General features: G+C 38.9%; 1 protein-coding gene across 2 annotated transcripts in view; it reads left to right on the top strand.

The window, feature by feature from the left end:
• The window catches only part of PIEZO2 (piezo type mechanosensitive ion channel component 2), a 441,806-nt gene that overhangs the window by 240,194 nt on the left and 177,901 nt on the right, over positions 1-23,711 (top strand). For both annotated transcript variants that reach the window (XM_049112945.1, XM_049112946.1), the window contains exons 5-7: positions 10,039-10,201; positions 21,150-21,360; positions 22,656-22,869. In XM_049112945.1, the coding sequence (XP_048968902.1) occupies positions 10,039-10,201; positions 21,150-21,360; positions 22,656-22,869 (588 nt within the window). The remainder of the gene's footprint in view (positions 1-10,038; positions 10,202-21,149; positions 21,361-22,655; positions 22,870-23,711) is intronic.

Genomic DNA, 23,711 nt, shown 5'->3' with positions numbered 1-23,711 from the left:
GGACCCTACTACCTTTCTTTTTTTTTTTAAGATATTTATTTATTTATGAGAGAGAGAGAAAGAGAGAGAGAGAGGCAGAGACACAGGCAGAGGGAGAAGCAGGCTCCACGCAGGGAGCCTGATGTGGGACTTGATCCCAGGACTCCAGGATCACGCCCTGGGCCAAAGGCAGGCGCTAAATGGCTGAGCCACCCAGGGATCCCCCCCTACTCTCTTTCAAGCCTGTTTCCCACCATACATTTTCATCTTGTGGATCACAACAAAGTCAATTTTATTGTAATTCCCCAGCCACACCATTTCTAGTTCAGCTAGCCTTCAAACCCCATCTCAGACTTGGTCAGCTGAGAGAACAGTCCCTATTGCCTCCTTGACATACAGAGTCAGTTCTTCCTTCTCTTTTGCTAACACTTCCACACATGCATAATGTTGTGTTCACCCATCTGCAGGAATTCATTTGCCTCCTATCAGCTTCTTACTATACAAAGACCTTGCTGCAGGCAGGTGCCGTGTCTTTCTCAGTCCCGTCTGCCTAGGACCTGGCAAAATGCCTGTGACCTGATACATGCTCATACATACTTGTTGAATTAAATTAGCAGGGATGGGGTTCAATTCAAGGTCTTCAAGTCCAAAGTTCATGCTGTTTTCTTTATTCCACATTCACTTCCAGTAGTGACACACAAAGCCTTTTTGCTTTATTTTCAGGGCCAGTGTTTATGAGGAGGATAAATGTGCTACTTGGTTGCAGCCACCCATCACATGTCTTACTTTCTTTTTAACAAAGTGAATTTTAGTTCATTTTTTCCAGGCTTTCAACACAGTAATTCAGGCAAGAGGGAACACCTGATCTGGCATGTTGTGTCTACTGCCAGTGTAGTTTAAGGATGGAGATTTCTGATGGTTTTTAATGTTGTTCTTGTAACCCCTATCTCCTCCAGAACCTGGTAGCTCACCAGCTGGATAGTGTGACCCATGCTTTGTTTTTAACTTGGAAGGCAAGTCACTTTAGGATATGCTCCAGGTGCTGCAGCTCTGTTTTTATGAATGTTATGATGGAGTTTTCGCTTTTGTTATGAATAAATGATGTGGAGACTCCAAACAGTGATCTATAGGAATTAGTGTTGTTGATAGAGGACAGACTATGCTCGGCAAGATCAGAGAAAATAAGAAAAGGACAAATCCAAGAGGCAGGGCAGATATAGTTTCCCAGTAAAGAACAGAGGACAGCTGGAGGCAGTTCTGAGGTCGCTGCATTTTTATCATTATTTTTGACAAACAGTAAGAAAGGATGTCTGAGAGGCTTTTGCCAGGACATTTCCTTGGTGATGGCCCTGTCGTGGTCACAAAATCAATAAAAAGGAGGCACAGGAGAAGCTCTCAAATGCTTAGAGAAGTTGACAGGAAGGGAGACCAGTGGATAGAATGGATGATCACTTACAGAAATGTTTCTATCCACAAGCTCGAAAGAGCACGCACATTATTTTTGAATGGGACAAGTGCCGAAGATGAGGTTGAAAATTCAAAGTAATAGAAACTGCATTAGCAAAAATCCAGAAGTTGGAAGGAATATGACCTTACCGTATGGTGGTGAGGCCCCTAGAAGAAGACAGGTTTAAGAGGAACCAGAAATAAGCTTAATGATAGGGAACCTTGAAATCAGGTAGAGGATTTTGGACATGAAGTTTTAGGGTATTTTTTAGAATTTTGCCCCAAAGAGTCACACAGCAAAAGGAGTGAATTTTATTGTTATTTCTTTGGGGTTTTGTTTTATTTTGTATTTTGTTTGTTTTAGTTGGTTTTTTTAAAGTTTTTATTTGAATTCCAGTTAGTTAACATATGGTATAATATTAGTTTCAGGTGTACAATTTAATGATTCAATACTTAGCTACATCACCCTGTGCTCATCACAGCAAGTGCCCTCCTTAATCCCCATCTCCTATTTCACCTGTCCTGCTACCCCAACTTCCCCCCTGGTAACCGTCAGTTTGTTCTCTCTAGTTAGGAGTCTGTTTCTTGGTTTGCCTCTGTTTTTTTCCACCTTTGATCATTTGTTTTTTTTTTTTTTTCTTAAACTCCACATTTGAGTGAGATCATATGGTATTTGTCTTTCTCTGACTGACTTATTTCACTTAGCATAATAGTCTCTAGCTCCATCCATGTTGCTGCAAATGGCAAGATTTCATTCTTTTTATGACTGAGTAATATTCCATTCCAACCAGCTCTCTGGGGGGAAAAATACCATATCAGCAGCATTTGCCAGCTTCCATGACGTAAATACTCCCACGGTGGTCAATTTCCAGCTAGTAATAAACATTGTCATTGAGCACAAAGCTGGAACCAGCAAGCTCCCGCACATTCCTGAACGGCTGAGTACATAAGAATAAATTTGGAAGTCTCCTTTCCCTTTTCTTTTCCCTCCTCTTCACTTCTGTGAATGCCTTCATCAAAGTAAGAACCTTAGGATTCTCTTAATTGTCCCTCTGCCTCATAAATAACAGAAGTGAAAAGCCATCAATATGATCATTTGAGAATGAAGTGTGTGTGTTCCAAATACACACACAATAATTGGAAAATAGCAATTTCTCACAATGAGATAAGTGGATTAAGATATTCTAGTGTTTCACCTTTAGGATAAAAACAGTCCTGCCACTAATGTAAAAAAAAATACTGAAAATCCAGCATCAACTCATACCTTTAGATAATTAGAAATTGGCATGCAATTGCTATTTTAGTGGTAGAAAAGTTTCTGACTTCACAGAAGTGAGCTATTTAATAGGCTTCTCCAATGCATCAACAACTGTGGAATCCCTTGATTTGAATATTGAAAGTAATTCTTAATAAATAGTACATTTCTTTCCAGAATTTCTCATCTATACCTTTCTTCCTTTATGTGAAATTTAATACTTCTTTATGCAACTTGCTATAAAGTCATATATTTAATAAAAAGATAGCCTCCATACATATTTTTAAGTTGAAATCAGGGTTTTATCTCTTACGTTAAGGTTTTACTATTAGATATACATTCACTTTGTCTGTTCTTAAACTGATTTATGAAATCTGAGTGACTGATGGACCTCAATCAAACAGAGTACTTAAGCTTAAGAAAAACAAAAGTAGTCCGACTCTTCGTGTGTGAACTTCAGAGGCCACCAGAGAACTAGATAGACCATACTAATAGCTTGCATTCATTTAAATAATGTTCATTGATATTTTCAGCATTTATTGGAATTCCTTTGAAGTTAACCTTTCTACTAACTCTGAACCAAAGGACTTACCTCCCAAAAAGAGTTGCATACATGAAATTATTCTTTTTGAACTTCTGGAGAGGACTGTGGTTGCATTTGTACCTGGATGCTGCTTCTCAGCAATACCTAAAACTCCAATATTTTTCTTCTTTCCCAGTCTGATGCAATTCACTGCCCCCTTATCATGGATTTTCCTAGTTGAAATGAAATTTTTGAGCCAGGAAGACCCTAAGAAATCATTTTGTAGATGAAAAAACTGAAACTTGGAAAAATGAAGTGGTTTGCCCATGGAAATACTCACATGCTTCACTTGTTCTCTGGACTTTGCCAGGAAGGATGGTGATTGTATTTGATTAATGAGTCATACCTAATATAATCATGTTCATTAGAGCATCAGTTGATCATTATCCTCTGAAACCATAACACTCCTAGAAAAAAAAATATAGGCCATAAGCTTCTTAGTGTTGAATCTTTAGATCTGACTCCAAAAGCAGAAGTAACAAAAGCAAAAATAAACAAGTGGGACTAATTGGAACCTAAAAGCTTCTGCACAGCAAAGGAAACATCAACAAAATGAAAAGCCAATTCAACAAATAGGATAAAATACTTACAAATCATTTGTCTGATAAAGGCTGATATCCAAAATATATGAAGAACTCAAACAACTCATTAACAAAAAATCGAACAATCCAATTTTTAAAAATGGGCAGAGGATCTAAGTAAGCATTTTTTTAAAAAAGCCATACAGATGGCCAATAGGCACACGAATACAGTCAACATTACTGATTATTGGGGAAATGCAAATCAAAACCATAATAATATGCACCTCACACCTGTTAGAACGGCTATTATCAAAAAGAAATGAATGTTGAAGAGGATGTGGAGAAACTGAACCTCTCTTACACTATTGGTACAGCCACTATAAAAAAATAGGATGGAGGTTCCTCAAAAAACTAAAAATAAGATCATGTAATCTATAACTAGCTTTCCACTTTGGGGTATTTATCCAAAGAAAATGAACAGAGTAATATGAAAAGATATATGCACCCCTATGTTCATTGCAGCATTAGTTACAGTAGTCAAGATTTGGAAATAGTATTCATGGATAGGTGGATGTTAAAGAAGATGTGATGCACCCATCTCCCCCACACACACACACACACAATGGTATACTATTTGGCCTTAAAAAAGGAAGGAAATGTTGCCATTTGTGACAAAATGAGTGGACCTTGGGGATGGTGTGCCAAGTGAAATAAGTCAGACAGAGAAAGACAAATGCCGTATGATTTCACCTCTATGTGGCACCTAAAAAAACAAATCAAAGGAACAAAGAAAACAAAACTTATAGAAACAATATATTGGTAGTTATCAGAGGGGAAGGAGATGGGGGTGAGCAAAAAGGGTCAAGGAGGGATCAACTGTATGGTGATGGATGGTAATCAGACTTATTGTGGTGATCACTTTGTAGTGTGTTCAGATATCAAATTATTATATTGTACACCTGAAATTAATATTATAGACCGATTTTATCCCAATAAAAAAGTCATTATTTTTTCCAGCTAAGATCATTGAGTTCGTATTTTTAGGTTACAAACAGGAAATTTAGGTAGCATGACTATTCCAATTTTTTAAAAAAATATTAAGTACTAAAAGATATACCTTTGTACCTAACAACTGGCTTTCAACTGGTTTATGAACTTGAACATTACCAATATTTTATTTTTGGTATCTATATAATAGTTTATTGTATCCATCTTCCCTACCCAGAAACATGTGTTTGTCATTTTCATGTCATTCTTTGCTCATGAATCCCTAAGTGATCTATATTCTGTACTTTTGCTTCTTCTTCTTCATTCCACATTACATTTATGAGATGATATATCCATATTCAGATGCATTACACATGTTTTGCACTATTTTATTCATTTATAATATTTATTTTATTTTGTGGAGGTATACTAATTTAATCTATTCATTTTCTTCTTGAAGGATATGTGGGTTATTCTCAATTTCCAGCTTCCTCAATTCCTTTTCAAGAGGTATAACCACTCTCAACAAATAAGATCAATGTGACTAGATCAAGATTGGAAAGAAAAGATTTGCCCATTTAAGAGAACATGATGTTTTAAGCAGTTTAGCATATGCTTTTATATATGAAAAATATAATTGTTATATGCCTGAAACACTAGGATAACATTTTTTAGGGAAATGTAATATATTGATCTCATGAATTCATTAATACAAGACTCCTACCCAAAACCTGGCTAGCATGATTTCAAATGTAGAATTTATTTGAAATAAAATTTAATTTACTGTTAAATGCTCTATATGTATACTTATAATTAGTTCAGAGAACCTTATACGAAGATTTACTCCATGCAATGCCCTGTCCCTAGACAAATCTAATTTATTCTCTTGACTTTAGTCAACAGATATGGAAGGAAACTCTCAAGTGTGCCCCTTCAGCCATGATTTCTCTCTCAGGCACAAATCCCATATGTGGAATAAAATATTTCTAGCATGAAATATTGCCTCTGCACTACACCTCACACTTACCATGAAAACACGGCCTCCATGGCCCACTTCCTACAACCAAATCACATTCTCACCTACAGTCTCTCAGTTTCCTTGCTGATTATGTTCCTCCCTTACTCCAAATCTTTCAGTAATTCTAGTTATGTGGATTCTTTGCCAAAATCCAAGTCCAAACTTAACCCATCTTTTTTATTTTATCTCCTTTACATGCCTTCATAACCAACAATCAATTTCCAGGACAGTGTTTGGCATGTTGTAAATGCTTAATACATATTTTTTAAATAAATCAATAAAAAATTCTGCCAAATTGAACCATTTAATGTTCATTAGATACACTTCATATTTCTTGTTCTTGAAATGTTTTTTCCAACATATGTATTTAATGAAACCACATATATTTTGTGATTTATATTTTCTAATTTTGACAATTACATCTTTGTGTCCAAGTAACTGAAACTACTCATGAACTCCTGATCTCCAGCTATTCCCAGGCAAAGCAACATTTCTTCCTGTCTGGGTTTGTATTTTATTTTTCCTGAATGAAATTATCTAAATGAACTAAAACACCTAATTCTTCAGCAGTACTTTGCACAAACTACTGCGATACAAAGTAAAGTGTAAGTATTTAGATATAGCATTTATTCTGCTGGCCTTTACTCTGTGTGCACTGTACCATATATATATGCATATATACATATATATACATACATAAACATACATATATGTATACACACAACATGCAAATTGAGTATACATATATAGTTCTTGGATAGAGAGAGAGGAAGTAGACAAGAAGCTCTCATATGGTAAGTAAGTGAGTGACATAAAATGTTAAGCATTTTATGATCAAGTATGTGCAAGGTATGGCAGGCTTCTAAAGGAGGAAGTGGTCAAGGAAGGATGATGGAAGAGCTTCCAAGTGGGGATGTGAAAAGTGAGTTTGAGAGATGAGGAGACTTTCTGCTTTCCCCCTTATTGGTTTCCAGTCTATCACATGAGAAGAACTGGATTATTTCTAGTTACCTTCCAGCTTCATAACTTCAATATCTTGCTGAGTCAATGGATGGATAGTTGGATGATTAGATGAGAGAATGGAATAAGATGCCACTGACTCCAAAAGTTATCAGAGACGATTAAACATCAAATTTGTAGGGATTAACTGCACTTTAGGATAGTTTCCAAATTATCCATTCATTTAAATAAAAAATGTAGACCAGGAAGTAGACTCTAACCCAACATTTCCTAAGACCTGGTCCGTGAACACTAGCTCAGTAAAATGTGATAGGCATCAGATAAAAATTTTAAAAAATGAATTTTGGTCAAAATAATTTGGGAAACATAGACTTAAATAAATTCAAACTTCTTATTTTACTACAGAACTCCCAGGTTCTTTACTACAATAATATGCATTGTGATTTTCTAACACTTATTTGACCAAAGACTTCTTTTTTTCTTTTATCTTGCCTTGTTTTGTTTAATACACAGCATTTCTGAGGACTAGCATTCTAACTACTGTACTTTAGTAGACACTGGTGTGAACAATGATGAAGGAAACTTGATTGATAAAGATGATCCCCAAATGATATATATCAGTTAGACTGTGACGTGTTCATTGTACATGCTTTTCATTATATTCTTCAAAAGTTTCTTTGTTTCTGCAATGGTAGCTCTATAAATGCTCTGCTTTGTTAACTCAACAAGCCAAGAGTAGTAGTTAATAGGTTAGCACCTCTGTGGCTGAATGATTTCATTGCAAATCGGGGTCACAGCCCAATCCTTGATCCAGTAGCTGAATTCTATCACAGCGAGTGGAGTGATTGCTTTTGCAAACAGCATTCATTTACTCCCATAATATATGTATGCTGTGAAATGTATCTTTTGGGACCAAGAAACACAAAGCTGAGACTGTTGTCTCGTAGTGACTGTTAGCAGACTGGGAGCTTAATGCAGTCCACAGATGGGAAAGGCATGGCTCTGCTCTGGCTTTCTAAGTTTCTGTGCTGTGGGGCAAGAAGTAGCTGAGGCTGCAGCTGGAGTCCTTGTCACCTTTCCTTTAAGAATCTTTTTCCTCTCAACTCTGCTTGGTTGGTGCTTTTTTGTACAATGTCACAGTTCATTTGTTTCCCATGAAAGGGGTGTAATAATCTATTCCCCTAATCCACCTGATTAGGACAAGTGGCTCTCCTGACCCTAGCCTCACACAACAAACATCCACTGAAGCCTGTCCTTTGTGTTCTGGTCTCTCTCCTGGATCCTCTCTTTCTTCTCATTGTAGTGATATTAATTTTTGTTTGCTCTGTTTGATCACCTTAAAAGTATACAGCAAACTTCTACCTTTGTCCTATGATAAAATCAATCATTAAATCTCATTGTTATAAGTGTAGTTTGAAGTTTTCCTAATTGAATTCTCTTCCTCTTACCCCAAATGAAAGGAATTTGCTATTTTTAATACCTCTGACGCAATCATATTTGTTTTCATTTATGGAGGTAAAGAGATCTCTTGCCACTTTCATGTTTCTCTGTTCAGAAGGGTTTAGAGCCATGTATAAAATAATGAAGCTTATGTGGGGCATGCTCCCTTCCAGACCATTAAAAAAAAAAAAAAGCAAATTACACTGGTCTGAGTATTTTTTTCCTGAAATATCGCAGATGAGAAGGTTCTTTAAGTAATTAATATTTAACTTTTACACATTATTATAGTAATAAATACATGGAAACATTCTAAATGTACTACAGTAGTGAAATAGCTAACTGCTATCTGATCATGAACATGGTGATGTTTAAAAATCATCAGTGAGTTGAAAGCTATTAGGGGTATATTAAATGAACTAATAATTTTCCAAACAATATATAATATATGAGCTTAGCATTGTAAACTCTCAAAATGCATGTCGAGGCACAGAGGAAGCTTGGAAAGGAAAGCCATGAAGGTACATACATGAGAACGCAGTGGTTGAGAGCATTAAATTTGTGCCTAAAGGGAGCTTGAGTATACTACTCTCTCTTTATCTGTATGACTTTAGGGAAATAATGTTATTGTTTGTAGCCTTAGTGGTTTTTTTTTCATAAGTATAAGGAGGATAAAGAACAATGCCTAACTCTTATGGTAGTTGGTTGGATGAAATAATATGTACCAAGCTGTTAACACAGAGTGATTGCTCAGTTAACGGTAGATATTATTAACAGTGCTTTTATTTACCAAAATGTTAACAATGGTTATTTCTAGGTAGTGAAGGGTCTTGCCATTTATTATATTTTATGTTTTGTCAAAATATATAATATACACAATATAAATGAATCCAGTATATATTTGATCATACACATGCCTAGTCCCTAAACAAGCTTTATCTCTAATAAACGTTGAGTCACTTTCATTTGACTCAAATGAGATAAAGACAAGGAGTAGTATCTCTTTGTCACAGAGGAGGAATGTATGGCCATGGGAAGCCCCCCAGTAGAATGCTGCTCGTCAGTGTTGGGGCTTACATTTGAACCCAAATATTCCAATTCTAAGTTCACTGTCCATTCTCCAAGATTAAAAGAAGAAATGTACTAGATCTGCCTTTTTTGGAACAGTATGGAAAACAAAATCAACTACGTATTCAAAATAATGGAGAGGTCTTACATTCAAGGATTGCTATAACATTTTTTCTGTTTTCCCTCCAGCTTTGATTTACATGTAAGGTAAAATATTTCTAGGCTGTTAGTATGTGTCTAGTTTTTAACTGCTTCAGCTAGATTGCTGACAGCTGTGTCTGGACTGCACATGTGGCTTATTTAATAACAAATGTGGTTCATTAGCATGTTTTAGAAGTGACAATTGGCTTAGGATTCTTTATAGTACTTCTGAAACTCCAGTGAAACCCTGGTACCTTCCTGAATCTTAGTAGATTACATAAGACTCAGAGGTTGATGAAAAGCTTTCTTGTACCTTCTAGGCAGAAATTGAGTATTGCTTTTTTATTTTTTTAAGATTTTATTTATTTATTCATGAGAGACGGAGAGAGAGAGGCAGAGACACAAGCAGAGGGAGAAGCAGGCTCCATGCAGGGAGCCTGATGCAGGACTCGATCCTGGGACCCCAGGATCACTCCCTAAGCCAAAGACAGATGCTCAACCCCTGAACCACCCAAGCATCCCAAGTATTGTGTGTTTTTTTTTTAAACTCATTAAGGAGATATGGGCATACTTTAAGATAGTTCAACCATAGAAATAGAAAAATGACTAAATTTCCTCCCCCTCCTTTTCTTTCCCTCCGTAGCTTAAAGGGAGCTGATGCTGGCAACGGGATCAGAGTGTTCGTGCCTGATATCGGGATGTTCATTGCCAGTCTGACCATCTGGCTCGTCTGCAGAAACATTGTTCAGAAACCAGTGACAGAAGAAACAGCACAATATAACTCAGAGTTTGAAAATGAAGAATCGGTAAATCTGACTTCATGCATCTATCCTCCTTCTTTGATTCCTGAGGGATTTAACCCTTACAATAAGTTGTGTAAAAGTGAAATGTGCATAGCACTTAAGCTTTGGGGTGGTTGGCCTCAGTGTTAACAGTTACCTTGCACAGAGCCCTGGTATAGTTCTGATGAGTAGGCATCCTCATCCACACCTTGGTCATGAGAAACCGGTTCAAGGAGCATGAGAGCTGCCCTTCATGAGACATTCATCCTGACCTGGTGTTCTTTTCACTCTCATCTAATATTATCTCAGATGGTTAACCTTTTAAATTTATATTATAGCCCATTGTCCAGATACCTTAGTTATCACAAAATAATTTGAGAAAAAGTAACACCTGGTAATTTTAGGAGAAAAAAGCAGTTCCTCCCTGAAGGAAAGCTTTCTGGTCTGTGCACCTTGCTCTTCAGAGTGGACTCGTGGTAGCATGTTTTGATGAAGTTCTTTTAAAGCATTCCAGAGAAAAAAATAGATATACTTTTGGAAAAATGTAAGACTTGGAAAAAGATAAAAATAATGAGGAAAATGTGTGTTAATTTTTAGCTGTGTGTTTTAGTAGAAAGAGTTTCAGGCGGATCAGAAAACATGTTAGATCTCACTAGGTCAGTTAGACAGCTCATCACGGTCCCCAGATCTGGTTCTGAACCCTGCTCTCTATTCTAGTGACTGTACTTCCTTATGTGAGTTTCAGCAACACTGATGTGAAAAGTAATTGATTTGGTAATTGAAAGATGAAATTTATAACGAAAAAAATACTAAAAAGACTTACTCTGTACATTTGACATAAGACACAAGTACCAGATGTTGTTATTCAGAGGTTTTGGCAAGAATTTTAACCTGAAGAACTGAAGTTAATTGAAAGAACTTACTTTGAGAGTGGTAATGACAAGGAGATCAAGGAAGACAGTTCTCAGTTATGGCAAATGAACTATGTGCCTCACAGATAAGCAGCAAATTGCCTTGTATTGTTATCAAAAACAAAACAATAAAACAAGGATATAATTCAACAAGTCTATACAACAAATCTATCAAAGATTATAGACATTCTAAATATTAATTATTTGGGGTTTTGAAAATACTAAATATCATTATTATGCAGTTGAATTTCTTCTCATTTAAATTTGTTTTGGCCTCATTTAGATATTAATTTCCATTCACCTAGTTCATTCCAGCCCACCAGGTGGCCCTGAAGGAGCAGGCTGGTGTGTGAATCTTTTGAGATGAGTCCACAAGGAAATATTTCTTACTTGTGAACAATCTGGCTTGAGTCTGAAAAGAATAGAAGCCATGGCCAAAATAAGTAGGAGAATTTATTTTGTTTTGGAAGGCCCCAACATATTTTCTCCCTTTTATAAATCTTGACATTTGCACTGTAGAATGTTTGGTTTTGAGGATCCTTTGAAAGAATAGTATTTGCTGGCATTGTTTCTTCTTTCATTTATCTCAATGGAGAAATGGCAAGATTAATCCATTGGTGCCTGGGAGAATTTCTTTTCAAATCCAGCGTTGTTTTAAACTAGTAACTAATCCCTGGAGAAGATGGAGTCTTTCCTAATATTCCTCAACTTGATAATGAGGCTCAAATTTGCTGTTTTAAAGGAGATTGCAGATCCCAGGATTCCCCTCGAAAAGCCCCAGGGGAAGTCAGCGGGTAGGAGAATCTTGAACTGACACATCTGTGGTCTTGTTTACCTGTTCATTACAATTCAGAAGCAGATCTACAAATCATAAACTGGGAGAAAGATCCCTAATCTTAAATCTTAAAAAAATGAGTTATGTTATGAAAATTGAATTATGTAGGAAAGGGTTACGTCTGCAATGAAGCACTTTGGGATTTCACCAAACTGCTGTTATATTGTATGTTTCTGTACTACTAGCTCTTTCTAGCTATTTATTCAGATTTCAGGCTTTACTTTTTTTGGGAAGCGAATAGTATTCTAATATGTTATTAATTCAAATTTATGATAAATGAAATGTTTATTCAAATAGGAACTTTAGTCATGACTTGGTCAGCTTAAATAGTCTAAGTATGAAGCATAAAAAGAATATTTCAGTATAAGCATCCACCATCTTTTAAAAACTCATGGGTGCAACATTTGGATCCTGCCAACATTATTTGGAAATTCATATTGAGCCTCAAAACCTGTACCTTTCTTCATAATACCTAATGTCCATTAGGCTTCTACAGCATCTGCATTCTGGCACATAAAATCACCAACGGGGCTATACCTCAAGTCTCAGCTTTGAGGTTCAAGTTGCTGTTCTTTTTTTTTTTTTTTTAATATTTCATCTTTTTTTTTCTTTTTTTTTAAATTTTTTAAAATTTATTTATGATAGTCACACAGAAAGAGAGAGAGAGAGAGAGAGGCAGAGATACAGGCAGAGGGAGAAGCAGGCTCCATGCACCGGGAGCCCGACGTGGGATTCGATCCCCGGTCTCCAGGATCGCGCCCTGGGCCAAAGGCAGGCGCTAAACCGCTGCGCCACCCAGGGATCCCTGCTGTTCTTTTTTTAAAAATATTTTATTTATTTATTTGAGAGACAGAGAATGAGAGAGAGTTTACCAGCAAAGGTGAAGGGCAGTGGGAGAAGCAGACACTCTGCTGAGCAGGGAACCAAATGCGGACTCGATCCCAGGACCCTGGGGTCATGACCTGAGCCAAAGGCAGATGCTTAACTGACCGAGCCTCCCAGGCACCCCACTATTCTTTTTTGGAAGAGCAATAAAACAAAGGATGATAGAATTCGATCTTTCTACTGTCCCCTTCTAATAAGGCATTTAGCGTCTCCCTTGAGATTTAGTCCAAAATCACCTGTTTTAAGTTTTCTAGATCCTGTCTTTTCAAGCACACAGACATGATCATCTGAAACATGGCAGCATGCAATACAGTAAGAAGCTGGGCAAGTGCCCAGTTGCCCTACAAGCCTTGTGCTTCATGGCTTTTGCTGCCTGTCAAGGTCACTCTCAGGAACCAGGCAAGAACTTACTGTCAGGTGCCCCCCCAAATGCAGCACACTTGGTCCGTCTTCTCTGGGTTAAACACATTGACAGTTTAGGGGAACCTTTCACTGTGGTGATTTTAGATGCCATTAGCTTAAATAAGAAGAAAGTTTTTAATTGGAGGAAATCATTGTCCTGTTGTCTTCAAAAAGCTTCAGGGGCAGCCCCCGTGGCACAGCAGTTTAGCGCCGCCTGCAGCCCGGGGTGTGATCCTGGAGACCCACGATCGAGTCCCACGTCGGGCTCCCTGCATGGAGCCTGCTTCTCCCTCTGCCTGTGTCTCTGCCTCTCTCTTGTGTGTGTCTCTATGAATAAATAAATAATAATAATAAATCTTTTTTAAAAAGCTTCAGAAAAGCTCAGTATTACAGTATGAGCTTCGGTATGAGTATCATAGGGACAAGTTAGCTTTAGATCCATGGCTAAATGTATCCACCACTATCTTTCAGTTACCTGGACACAAGGTGAGAGTATGCAGTCTCTCTCATCCTCTCCTCTGAGAAAAACACACCTGAAGAGCATACCTACTTTATCACATAGAAAGGCAGGGGCGTTATATTATTGGACAGGTAATCGAGTGAACTTTGCATGGACGGGACTTGAAAATGTGCCTGATAGTAAAAACAAAGGAAAGAATAAGCAATCAGGAAGGCAATTCAAATATTTTTAAGTTATTAGACTAAAACTATTCCAAATTAAATACACCTTCATTTCTCTCCCATTCGTTCATCCATTTAACAACATTTAACAGTGCATGCCTATTCTCTGCTTTATTTTTTTAAGAAAATCAAAGCTCCAAAGTAGACATTTACCCTTAACAATATGTCTAGATCTATGTTTTTTTTTTTTTCTGTCCTTGGAATATTCGACAGGCAATCTTGTGCATTTGAATTGCAAGTAACACCAAATTGCCCACAAGGGAAACTTGTTTGGAGAGATTGCAGAGCCCAGTGTCCCTTCAGTGAGGGTGGCATGGTCAGGCACATGTGGGATGGGAGGAAACTCTGTGCCCACCTCTGTCACCTGCTCCTGTTGCAGGGAGTCTGAATCTGCCTTACTTCTTTGAGGGCAGTCCTGCTGCCCATCCTTCAACTGCAAATACTCCTGAGATGGTGTTGTCACCAACTCAATGTCATTTAATTCCCCATGTTTCTTTCAAAGTATTGGTGGTGTGTTTGAGGGCAGGAGCTAGATCTCTCACCCTTCCTTCTACCCAGCCTTTCTGCTGACTGCCCACTCAAGTTAATCAGATAACGGTTCACTCAGTTGCTATAACCACTTGGACCCCTTATCCATGACCATCAACAGGTCCTATGGGTGCTACCTTGACATGTTGTCTAACATCTGTTCACTTTCCTATCTCTACTGCCACAGTCCTCATCCCCTCTCTCATCTAGACCTCAAAATAACCTACAACTGGACCTTCCCACATCCAGCTTCCATTCTTGCCCTATTCCACTGATAGCACACACAGCATCTGGATTATCTTTGAAAAATTGTAGATCATATTAAGTCACTTCCTTAGGTAAAACACCTCATGGATTCTAATTAAATGAGAACAAAATTCAGACCCCTGCGGGCCTTGGCACTTCCTGCCCCACACCCTCATCCTGTGCTCTGTCCTACCTCTCCCTTTCTATCTCCCTCACTAAATTATAAGCTCAGTGAGGGAAAGGGTCACATCTGTCATGTTCTCTGTTGCAGCAAATCTTAAGTTAGCATAGTAGCTTGAGGTTGTACAAATAGTAATACTTATGTGCTTATCAAGTTAATTGGTTCAGCATGGATTAATTAACATGGAGGCTTGTACAAAGCACTCCGAAGTATAAAACTAAAGCAACAAACTGTAAAGCGGTCAGCCCTGGGCCAGGATTATCTGCAAAGAGCTGCTTCTCTCCCAAACTGTTAGAAGATGTGGCAGGGCCAGGGCAGAACCACACATCTGTCTTCAGTGATGTATCCTTGCTGTGACTGCAGAGAAGGATGAGTTTTTATCCATGGGCCTGCTTATTTATTCAGTACCTACTATGTGCCAGAATGGGCAAAAACTAACGTCTAACAGGGACTGTTCTTTTTTTTTTTTTTTTTCGGCTTTTTTCCCCAAGACATTTGTCCTTTTTTTCCATCATGTTTGCTTCTGGAATAACTGGATTTGGGCATTCCAGATCCCAGTAATTAGACATAATCCTTTTCCCTCCTCAATATTCCTAGGATTTTATATTCTTATTTTATAAACTGTTAGATATAACTTGGTTTATTTCCTCCGGGTGAGTGCAAACCTCTGGGGTGCCAGGGTGGATTCCCACCCTGGACGTGGCCCAGTGCTCAGAGCAGAGTTCAATCTCAGGAAAAGTTCTGAGAGGAGGGAGGAACAGGAATGGAGGATGGGAAAGTAATGCTGTGGATTCCAAAGCCACACCAGCCCTGCTCAGCCTTTTAATAGTTTGATAACAAAGACAAACATTTTATTTTCATCTCAGTCCATCAGAAGGTATTATATGGGTCCTGAATCTTTCAGGAAATTTTGGAGCAAAAGGAAGGGCTGTGTGCCTTCAGAATGTTGCTTTTTTATCACTCCCTGAATTCTTTATTTCTAGGGGGAACACGGGGTGTGTCAGTTAGAAGGGCTAAACTCAGCTGTTTCTTATAAGAGAAAATGGATGGTTCAGGTCAGTAATAATCTCTATAACTAGAGACAAACTGATTAGATAGTATCAGGATGTGTTTGTGTGTCTATGTGTTTTAATACAGACTTGGTTTTTTGGTATACAATTAATTGATTTTTTTCAAAATAAGCCTTTAAGATATAAGCCTTTAAAATAATGGTCAGTCCAATTTGGCTGCTCTCCATTATTGTTCATTTCCCTTTCAAATGATGTTTAGTTGATTCTCAGAGACTGGTGCAGTCTCTAACTTGACTTGACTTGAGATGTTTCTGAAGGTTCAGATGCAAGACATCAGAGTGTCCATGAGTCAGGAGAATGTCAAGGGTGGCACCAGGCTCCACTGCTCTTGCACGTTTAGAAAAATAATCTTCCTAAAACAAGTGTGAAATATTGGCTTATCTGTATGATGCTCTACTGTTAGGCTTGTATAATGTATGGTGACATCACAGAGACAAGGCTCTCTCTCTCTCTCTCTCTCTCTCTGCTTTCTCCTGCAGGCACCACAGTGCCTGTAGCATTTGTCTTGTACATGAGGCCCCACACTTGCCTTTCCCTTCTCTGGGCTCTTCTGTTGAGATGAACCCATTCTGTAAAGATAAATTGTTAACTTTTAATAATAAACAATGAATAAACTACTCATGACACTTTAGAAAAACGTTCCCTTTGCCTCCAGATCTTTGGCTCGTTGTTTGTGACTTTGGTACACTCCATCAAAATGTTTTTAATAGCTTGGTTTTAGCCACAAAGAAGAAAGTGGATTCATCTGATGAGAAGTTCTAGGCTAACTTGTCAAGGTTGACAGAAACCAGAAGGAGGTTCCACAGATAAACCTCAATGTATTTTCTAATTAGGGGGTCTGCCTAGCGTATGATTCCAACAAAATGTTTGCAATTTTGCATAGTCTGCCGAGTGTGGAACCAGTGGATCAGCCATTGTGGATGGTAGCCTGTGCTTGGATTCTAGATTGGCTGCTTCAAAAACATGTGGGGGGACACCTGGGTGGCTCAGCAGTTGAGCATTTGCCTTCGGCCCAGGGCATGATTCCCAGGTCCAAGATCAAGTTCCACATCAAGCTTCTTGTGGGGAGCCTGCTTCTCCTTCTGCCTATCTGTCTGTCTCTGTATGTCTCTCATGAATAAATAAATAAAATCTTTAAAAAAAAATCATGTAGGGCTGCTGTTTGGTCATACAGATGCCTGAGATTTGCTCCCGAATTTCTCATTTAGGAAGTTTGAGGTGAAGCTAGGTACCTGTCCTCTTAAAGGATCCTGGGTGATCTTCATGACATACCCCAACCCAGGCTGAATCTTTGACTTCTCGGAACTAAGGAAAAATGGATGCTTGTGTTCCATCAAAACTAGCTGTTGGGTGTTCCTTGTCTGAGTTGTGTGGAAAGGCTGCTGGGCATGTGTCAAGTGTGGAGGTGGTCATGCAGGGAGGCAGCTGTGGGATGAAATGTGATGGCTGCTTGGTGCTCAGACCTTGACCCAGGTTCTGAGAAAAGTGTGGCATTGCATACATGTAGCATCCCAGAGATGCTACGGGAATACCTGTTGGCACATTTGAAGCTGGCAACTTTTAGCAAAGGCAAGTTGAAGGATTTACATGTCTTCAAATAAGTCTTAGATGTTGACATGGGCAGTAATAATATGGATTTTTTTTTTTTTTTGCCTTTCTAAACTGTAAAGTGTTCTCTCCTTAATTTCTAAGATCACTCTGGAACCAGGGAAATGAAGGCCAGAGTCCAGTTGCGTTCCAATGCTGGGAGAGATTACAACTCCCACAAGCAAGGCTGCGTGTTAGTAAATATATTCGAGTGAGTGGACGCCGTTCCAGAGGATCAGTGTTTATACTTAACCAGATGAATCATTTAGGAGGAGAAAGCCTGCCTGTTAATAAGCAGGCCTGATGTGACTAATGGCAGTTCTGGCCTCAGCCTGGACAGTAGGGGCTCACAGAGGCCAACCTGGCTCAGCTTTGGCTCTCTCTCAGCTTGGCAGGTTTAGAACGTGTTTCCAACTGAGGGCCCCAGGGATTCTGGTACAAAAATGCTGAAAACCCTCAAGTACAGTGGTATGTTTATAAAAGTCACAGGGGCCCCAGTCCCGCCCAGGAGAGGTCAAGGAAATGCGTTTGTCTAACCTCACAAAGGTTCTCCCAGAGAATTCTATTTGATTTAATCTATGTCTGTAGCAAGCACAACTGAATAATAAGCCATTTATTATGAAAGTTAAGAGTATGTTTCTGACTGGGACCTAGGTAGCTCTAGCTGTGTTGTCTTTCCCTGTCTCCTTTTTCAAGTACAGTGACTGAAGGTTTTGTCTGGACTTTCTTTTTTATGTATCGCCCTGTTGTGAAAGGGAAATTAAGCAACACATATCCCATGAACAGATGGTTTGAGTGTGGTAGTGTGGACGCCATAGCAGCACCTTCACTGGATGGATCCCCACAGAAACTGCTCAGGGGAACAAGGGCAGGTGGAAAGGAAGAGCTGGTATAGGAGTGCCTGAGGAGTTAGGAGGGGATACCATGGCCAAGGACACATTCCAAGCATGTCCCAAGGCCAAGAGAGCCTGTGGACTTTGGGTTCCCCCACGTGGTTGCCTGCAGGGGGTGCTTCTAGGGAAAGATGGGAATAAGGCTGGAGAGACAGACTGGCTCCAGGTATGATAGCACCAGAGACATGAGCAAGCTCTGTATTTTCTCTAGGTTATCTCATCACTTTAAAAACCATCTCTCTACCACTGGAATTTCAGACAGACCTTCCCAGTTTCCACCTCTCTCCAGATTTCTATGCCGGCTGCCCTTGTAACATCTCCAACAAGAAAGCCTGAAGGACATCTCAGAACTGAATTCTCCAACCTGTTCCATCCCCGATTATCCCCTTTTTCTCAATAATGACAAAAATACAAAACTGTCGTTGATGCACTCTTCTCTCCATATCAAATTTACTGATGAGTTCTGCCAACTTGACCTTTAAGACATACTGCAAAGACTCAAACCTCTCTTCAGTACCTTGAGCTCCTGTTTCTTTGACCACAGCAATAACCTCCTAGCTGTGGTCTCCCTTGGCATCACCACATGAAACAGACCACGTCATACCCCTCATTATGTGGAGTGACTGGCGATCAAAGTCCTGTTAGAGTGAGTTCAAGAGAAATTAGGTATAGGGGAAGTGACGCCATATTTTTAGTCAGCTCTGGGAGAGTCATTTTGAGAGGCAAATGTGAGTTGGAAGGGTGTGGGTTGGAGAAAGTGAGGCATGTTTTGTTTGTTGATGGGGAGATATGGGAGAAAGGGAGCACAAGGTAATGCTAGGGTGAGGGGAAGATGCCTGGGACCATACTTCTCCCTGGTGTCTCAGGGAATACAGCTCATCCACAGTCACAGGACAGAGGAACCCGAGTGCCTGCTGCACAAGTGAGTTTTAGGTTGGTAGACTGATGTCCAGCCACAGGTTAACACCCCTTCTCAGTGAAGTAGTAAGTGGGCTCATCAGCTGACAATGAGGAGGGTGAATTGGTAGAAGAAGAATTATGTCAGGGAACATATGCCTTCTTTCTGGCCCTACCATGGAGTCTTTGACTAGCTCTTCCTTCCATCTGGAATGTTTTTACTGAGGATTTTCATATGGCTGGTGACTGTGACATTCAGATCTTTGGCCTAAATGTCACCTCCTCAGAGAGTCTCTCTCTGACCTCAGAATCTAAAATAGCCACCTTGCCACTCACAGTCACATCACCGTATTTTAATTCTCTGACTAGCATTTGTTACTGTGAGATATTCAGCTAGTTTATTTTGTACTTGTTCACATATTTATTACTGCATCTCTTATGAGGTATTAGTACATACTAGGCCCTGAACACATAGAGAAATTTTCTTGAATAAGCATGAGACATTCCTTTTCCTTCAGGAAAATATGCAAATGTATCATGATAGAACTATAGAACCCAATTTGGGTATATAGACTTGAGTAGGCCTGAGATTAAATCTGTGTGTGTGGTATAGAGGGTGGCCGGCCATCCTGTACCCTTGGCTTCAGCAGGAGGCAGCTTAAGATACAAGTGACCCATACCTTTCCAGTCAAAGAGAAGATCTCTGAGTTCTCAAGGTCATTCAGTACTAACCTGAACTTTGTACCAGCCTTCCTATGCTGGCTTCCTCTAAGTGTACATGGGCTTAGTTAGAGGTCCAGTTACCACTGGTGAAGATTCTTAAAATATCTGACCTAAGTGTATCAAGAAAAAAAACCTTTAAAATGGGAAAAATGGAGAGGCTGAGCTGCATTCTTTAAGTCTTAAATCGATGTCTGAATTGGGCCTAAGGATCCTTCTGGCTCTGCCACCAGTGCAATCTTTTCAGTGGGCTAAAATTAAGACCTCCAGCCTAGAGACAAATGCAAACAAAACTTCCTGCATCTAAAATAACCTTTTATCTTAAAGTGATAGCTTATGTTTCTAACAATTTCTTAAAATCCTAAGCCATCTAGGGAAAGACTGTAATTAGCCAAAAAAAAAAAAAGTTCATTTCTATGTATTCTCTAAAAACAAAACAGACCAAAACACCTTGTACACCCAGTTTAAAATAATTCATAGAAATATGTATATATTCTAGCCATGCGTTTCTTCTCTAAATCTCTGATGATTGTCCTGAGGTGCTGAATCACTTAGGACTGAATCTGTATATCAGTCCCTAAAAGGATAAAATAGGAAGTGACCATGTATCTAGTCAAGTAACCCAAGACCACTCACCCTCCCTTGGCCAGGAAACATAAAAAGAGTGGACAAAATTTACTTCAGAAAGAAAAGAAATTTCATAAGCACTGATTTGATGCACCATTTTGGTTAAAGTCATGGATACTCCAAACTACCTGTCACCTTGATGGCAAACTCTGTAAATGGGAGGAACCAAACCAAGATTGATGAAAGTTAAGATTTTTAATAGCTGTTTCATTTTCTTCTTCTGCCTATATATATAAAAAAAAAATGACTTCATGTGGCTCAGATAACATGCTGTCCAGAGTCCTATAATTGGTGACGTTTCTTGTTTATTTCTTCAGGAAAGATCCAAGTGACTTGGGCTTTCAAAGGCACTGTCCGAGACCTGGGGGGACATAAGTGGGTGTCTGCATTTTTCTGCTGGTTTGTGAAGTTCACCTCACTGACTGACCTATAAATTACCAACCATATAATCTGCTGGATGGGCATGTAGAGTTCTGGACTGCAGTGTTTTCTGTTTCTCCTTTATTTAGGCTGGAGGAGAAAAACTAGATCCAGAAGAGGCACTGATCTATGAAGAGGATTTAGATGAAGGGGATGGTGTTGAAGGCGAGGTGGAAGACAGCACAAAATTAAAAATGTTCCGCAGACTCGCCTCTGTGGCCTCCAAGCTTAAGGAGTTTATCGGCAACATGATAACCACCGCTGGGAAAGTTGTGGTGACAATTTTACTTGGTTCGTCAGGTGAGAGTTTCCGGTACCGGATGGAGCACATGTAGCACTCTGGCGAATAGCGAGAGACAGGGCCAAGGAGAATATACAAAAAGAAACAATTCTGGTTTGTGACACTAAACTCATAACCGGAGCTGTTATAAAACCAGCCAGGTGTACGCAGCACACACAGAGAAATAATTTTCCCCATTCAGTTCTAGCATTTGTGTTTTTAGTTGGTTTCTGTCAACTTCTGCAAAGCAATCTTTTTCTATATCTAAGTGATATCACTTTTTTGAATGTGTAGATCCGAAAAACACTCTCCTTCTCCCCCAGAGCCCATGAATGGCAGTGGGCTATGATGCACAATGTTGGTGTACCCCTCCAGAGCCACACTTGTGGGTCCTGAAAGCCTATCTGTTTACATTGGATCATTAGCAATCTTAATTTAACTCTCCAGGACATACTATTTTTCTTTCTCAGTTAGATTGTAATCTTGCAGCACAGACACTCACTTCCTTTAAATCTTGGCTGCTGACTGCTTGTTCCATAATAATGTTATCTCCATCTTCTCCCTCCTTCCATCCTGAGGTTGGCAGCTGCTCCACAGCTACTGTGAACTTTAGTCCATACCTCTTTGTTGAAATTATACAAAATGAAATGATGTGACTATTTTTAATAGGAAAATTAGAAAGTGGGAAAGAGAATAGAATTTCACAAGAAATATATCCCAGTATTTTAATAGAGTCAGTTCAAAATGCCCCCCCAAAAGTTTTTAAATACCTGTCAAATACCTCATTTTACATGTCCCCTTTTGGTAAGAGTGTAAATCATTGATCATTTTGTTAGGTAGGGCAAAGTTTTAGTGAGACTTTGCCACAGGTGTGGTATTATTATGAATCCTACTTAACCAACAACAAAAAAGTAAGTTATTATAAAAAGTGGTATCAGGGAAAGTTGGAGTGGACATAGAGTATTCCTGAAAAATGGAGAGGGAGGAGTAGAAAGTTGGAAACAGGCAAGTAAATATGCCAAATTCTTTTGTATGAAAAGTAGATATTTACTTTGCTCAAACACCATGGGAAGAATTTCTTCATCATCTTGTGTTTCCCTATATTTGTAAATATCACTTTATGTATGACTTTTTTCACAAAAATAGCATAAGTTCTGATTTTATAAATAAGATGTGACTCATATATTAATAACTTGACCCATACCTGAAAGCATATGAAGGAAGTGTACATAATCCCCAATAGTTACATTTCCTGAGTAGTAAATTATTTTCTCATTCTGCGCAGTTTTTCATGACCACCACTCTTCTTCCTTAGGTATGATGTTGCCATCTTTGACTTCATCTGTGTACTTCTTTGTATTTTTGGGTTTGTGCACCTGGTGGTCCTGGTGCCGGACGTTTGATCCATTGCTGTTCAGCTGCCTCTGTGTTCTGCTGGCTATTTTCACTGCGGGACACTTGATTGGACTTTATTTATACCAGTTCCAATTCTTTCAAGAAGCTGTTCCACCCAATGACTACTATGCAAGGTAAGAAAAATTGTTAAAACATTTCAAGGGGAGCTAGCCCTCCTTTATGATCTCGTTTGACTTTGCAGGGTTTCTTCCTGATGCCAATTCATGTGTTCAGCAGAGGTTTAGTGGGGATGTGAGAAGCAATCAAGTGCTTTCAGGTTATTGAATGACAAAATCTAGAAGGAAGTAGAAGGTCACTTCAGATAGAGGTGCTGCTGGAACATGGAGAGAGAGAAGACTGTTATTTGGGCTCAGCTGTGAAAGAGATCCCAGGAGAACATTTTACATCAAAGAATAGTAACGTGTTAAAGCATCCAGCTGGAGGATGCTCTCACAGGCCAAATAGAACATCAAAAATAATAATGAATTGATTATAAAAATATAAAAATAAAAATGCATGAATTCATGAAGAGAGAGAGCTGATTTGCTTCAGTTGAAGACGACTATTACACCAACTCCTTACTTTGAAAAATGAGAATGAAAGGCAAAGAATCCAGCATTTGCTTTGACTTTTTAGAAGAAACTCTAGGAGATTCTCAGCTGATGAGACAAAACCCACCTTTACAGGATAACACTAGTAATGAAAGGGGGAAGAATAAAAGAATTAGAAAATTACTATCTCTCTGTTCTTAATGAAATACTGATTTTTGTTGCAAACTGAAACCATTACTTTAAAAAGGGGCTGTTGGGCTGAAGGATGTTTGCAGAATGACAAAGTATAACCTCAATGACCATTTGCCAATGGCGAAGAGAAAATCAAACTTTTGTAGTGGTGATCAACACTGCAACCAATTGATCAAACTAGTAGTACTACCTAAAGTGGGATAGCTCAACATTTCACACTTGTAGATGTGATG

Source organism: Canis lupus, chromosome 7, assembly GCF_003254725.2.
Source record: "Canis lupus dingo isolate Sandy chromosome 7, ASM325472v2, whole genome shotgun sequence".
Classification (NCBI taxonomy): domain Eukaryota; kingdom Metazoa; phylum Chordata; class Mammalia; order Carnivora; family Canidae; genus Canis; species Canis lupus.
Note: the sequence above shows the minus strand (reverse complement) of the source record. Positions and strands in the feature narration are given on the sequence as shown.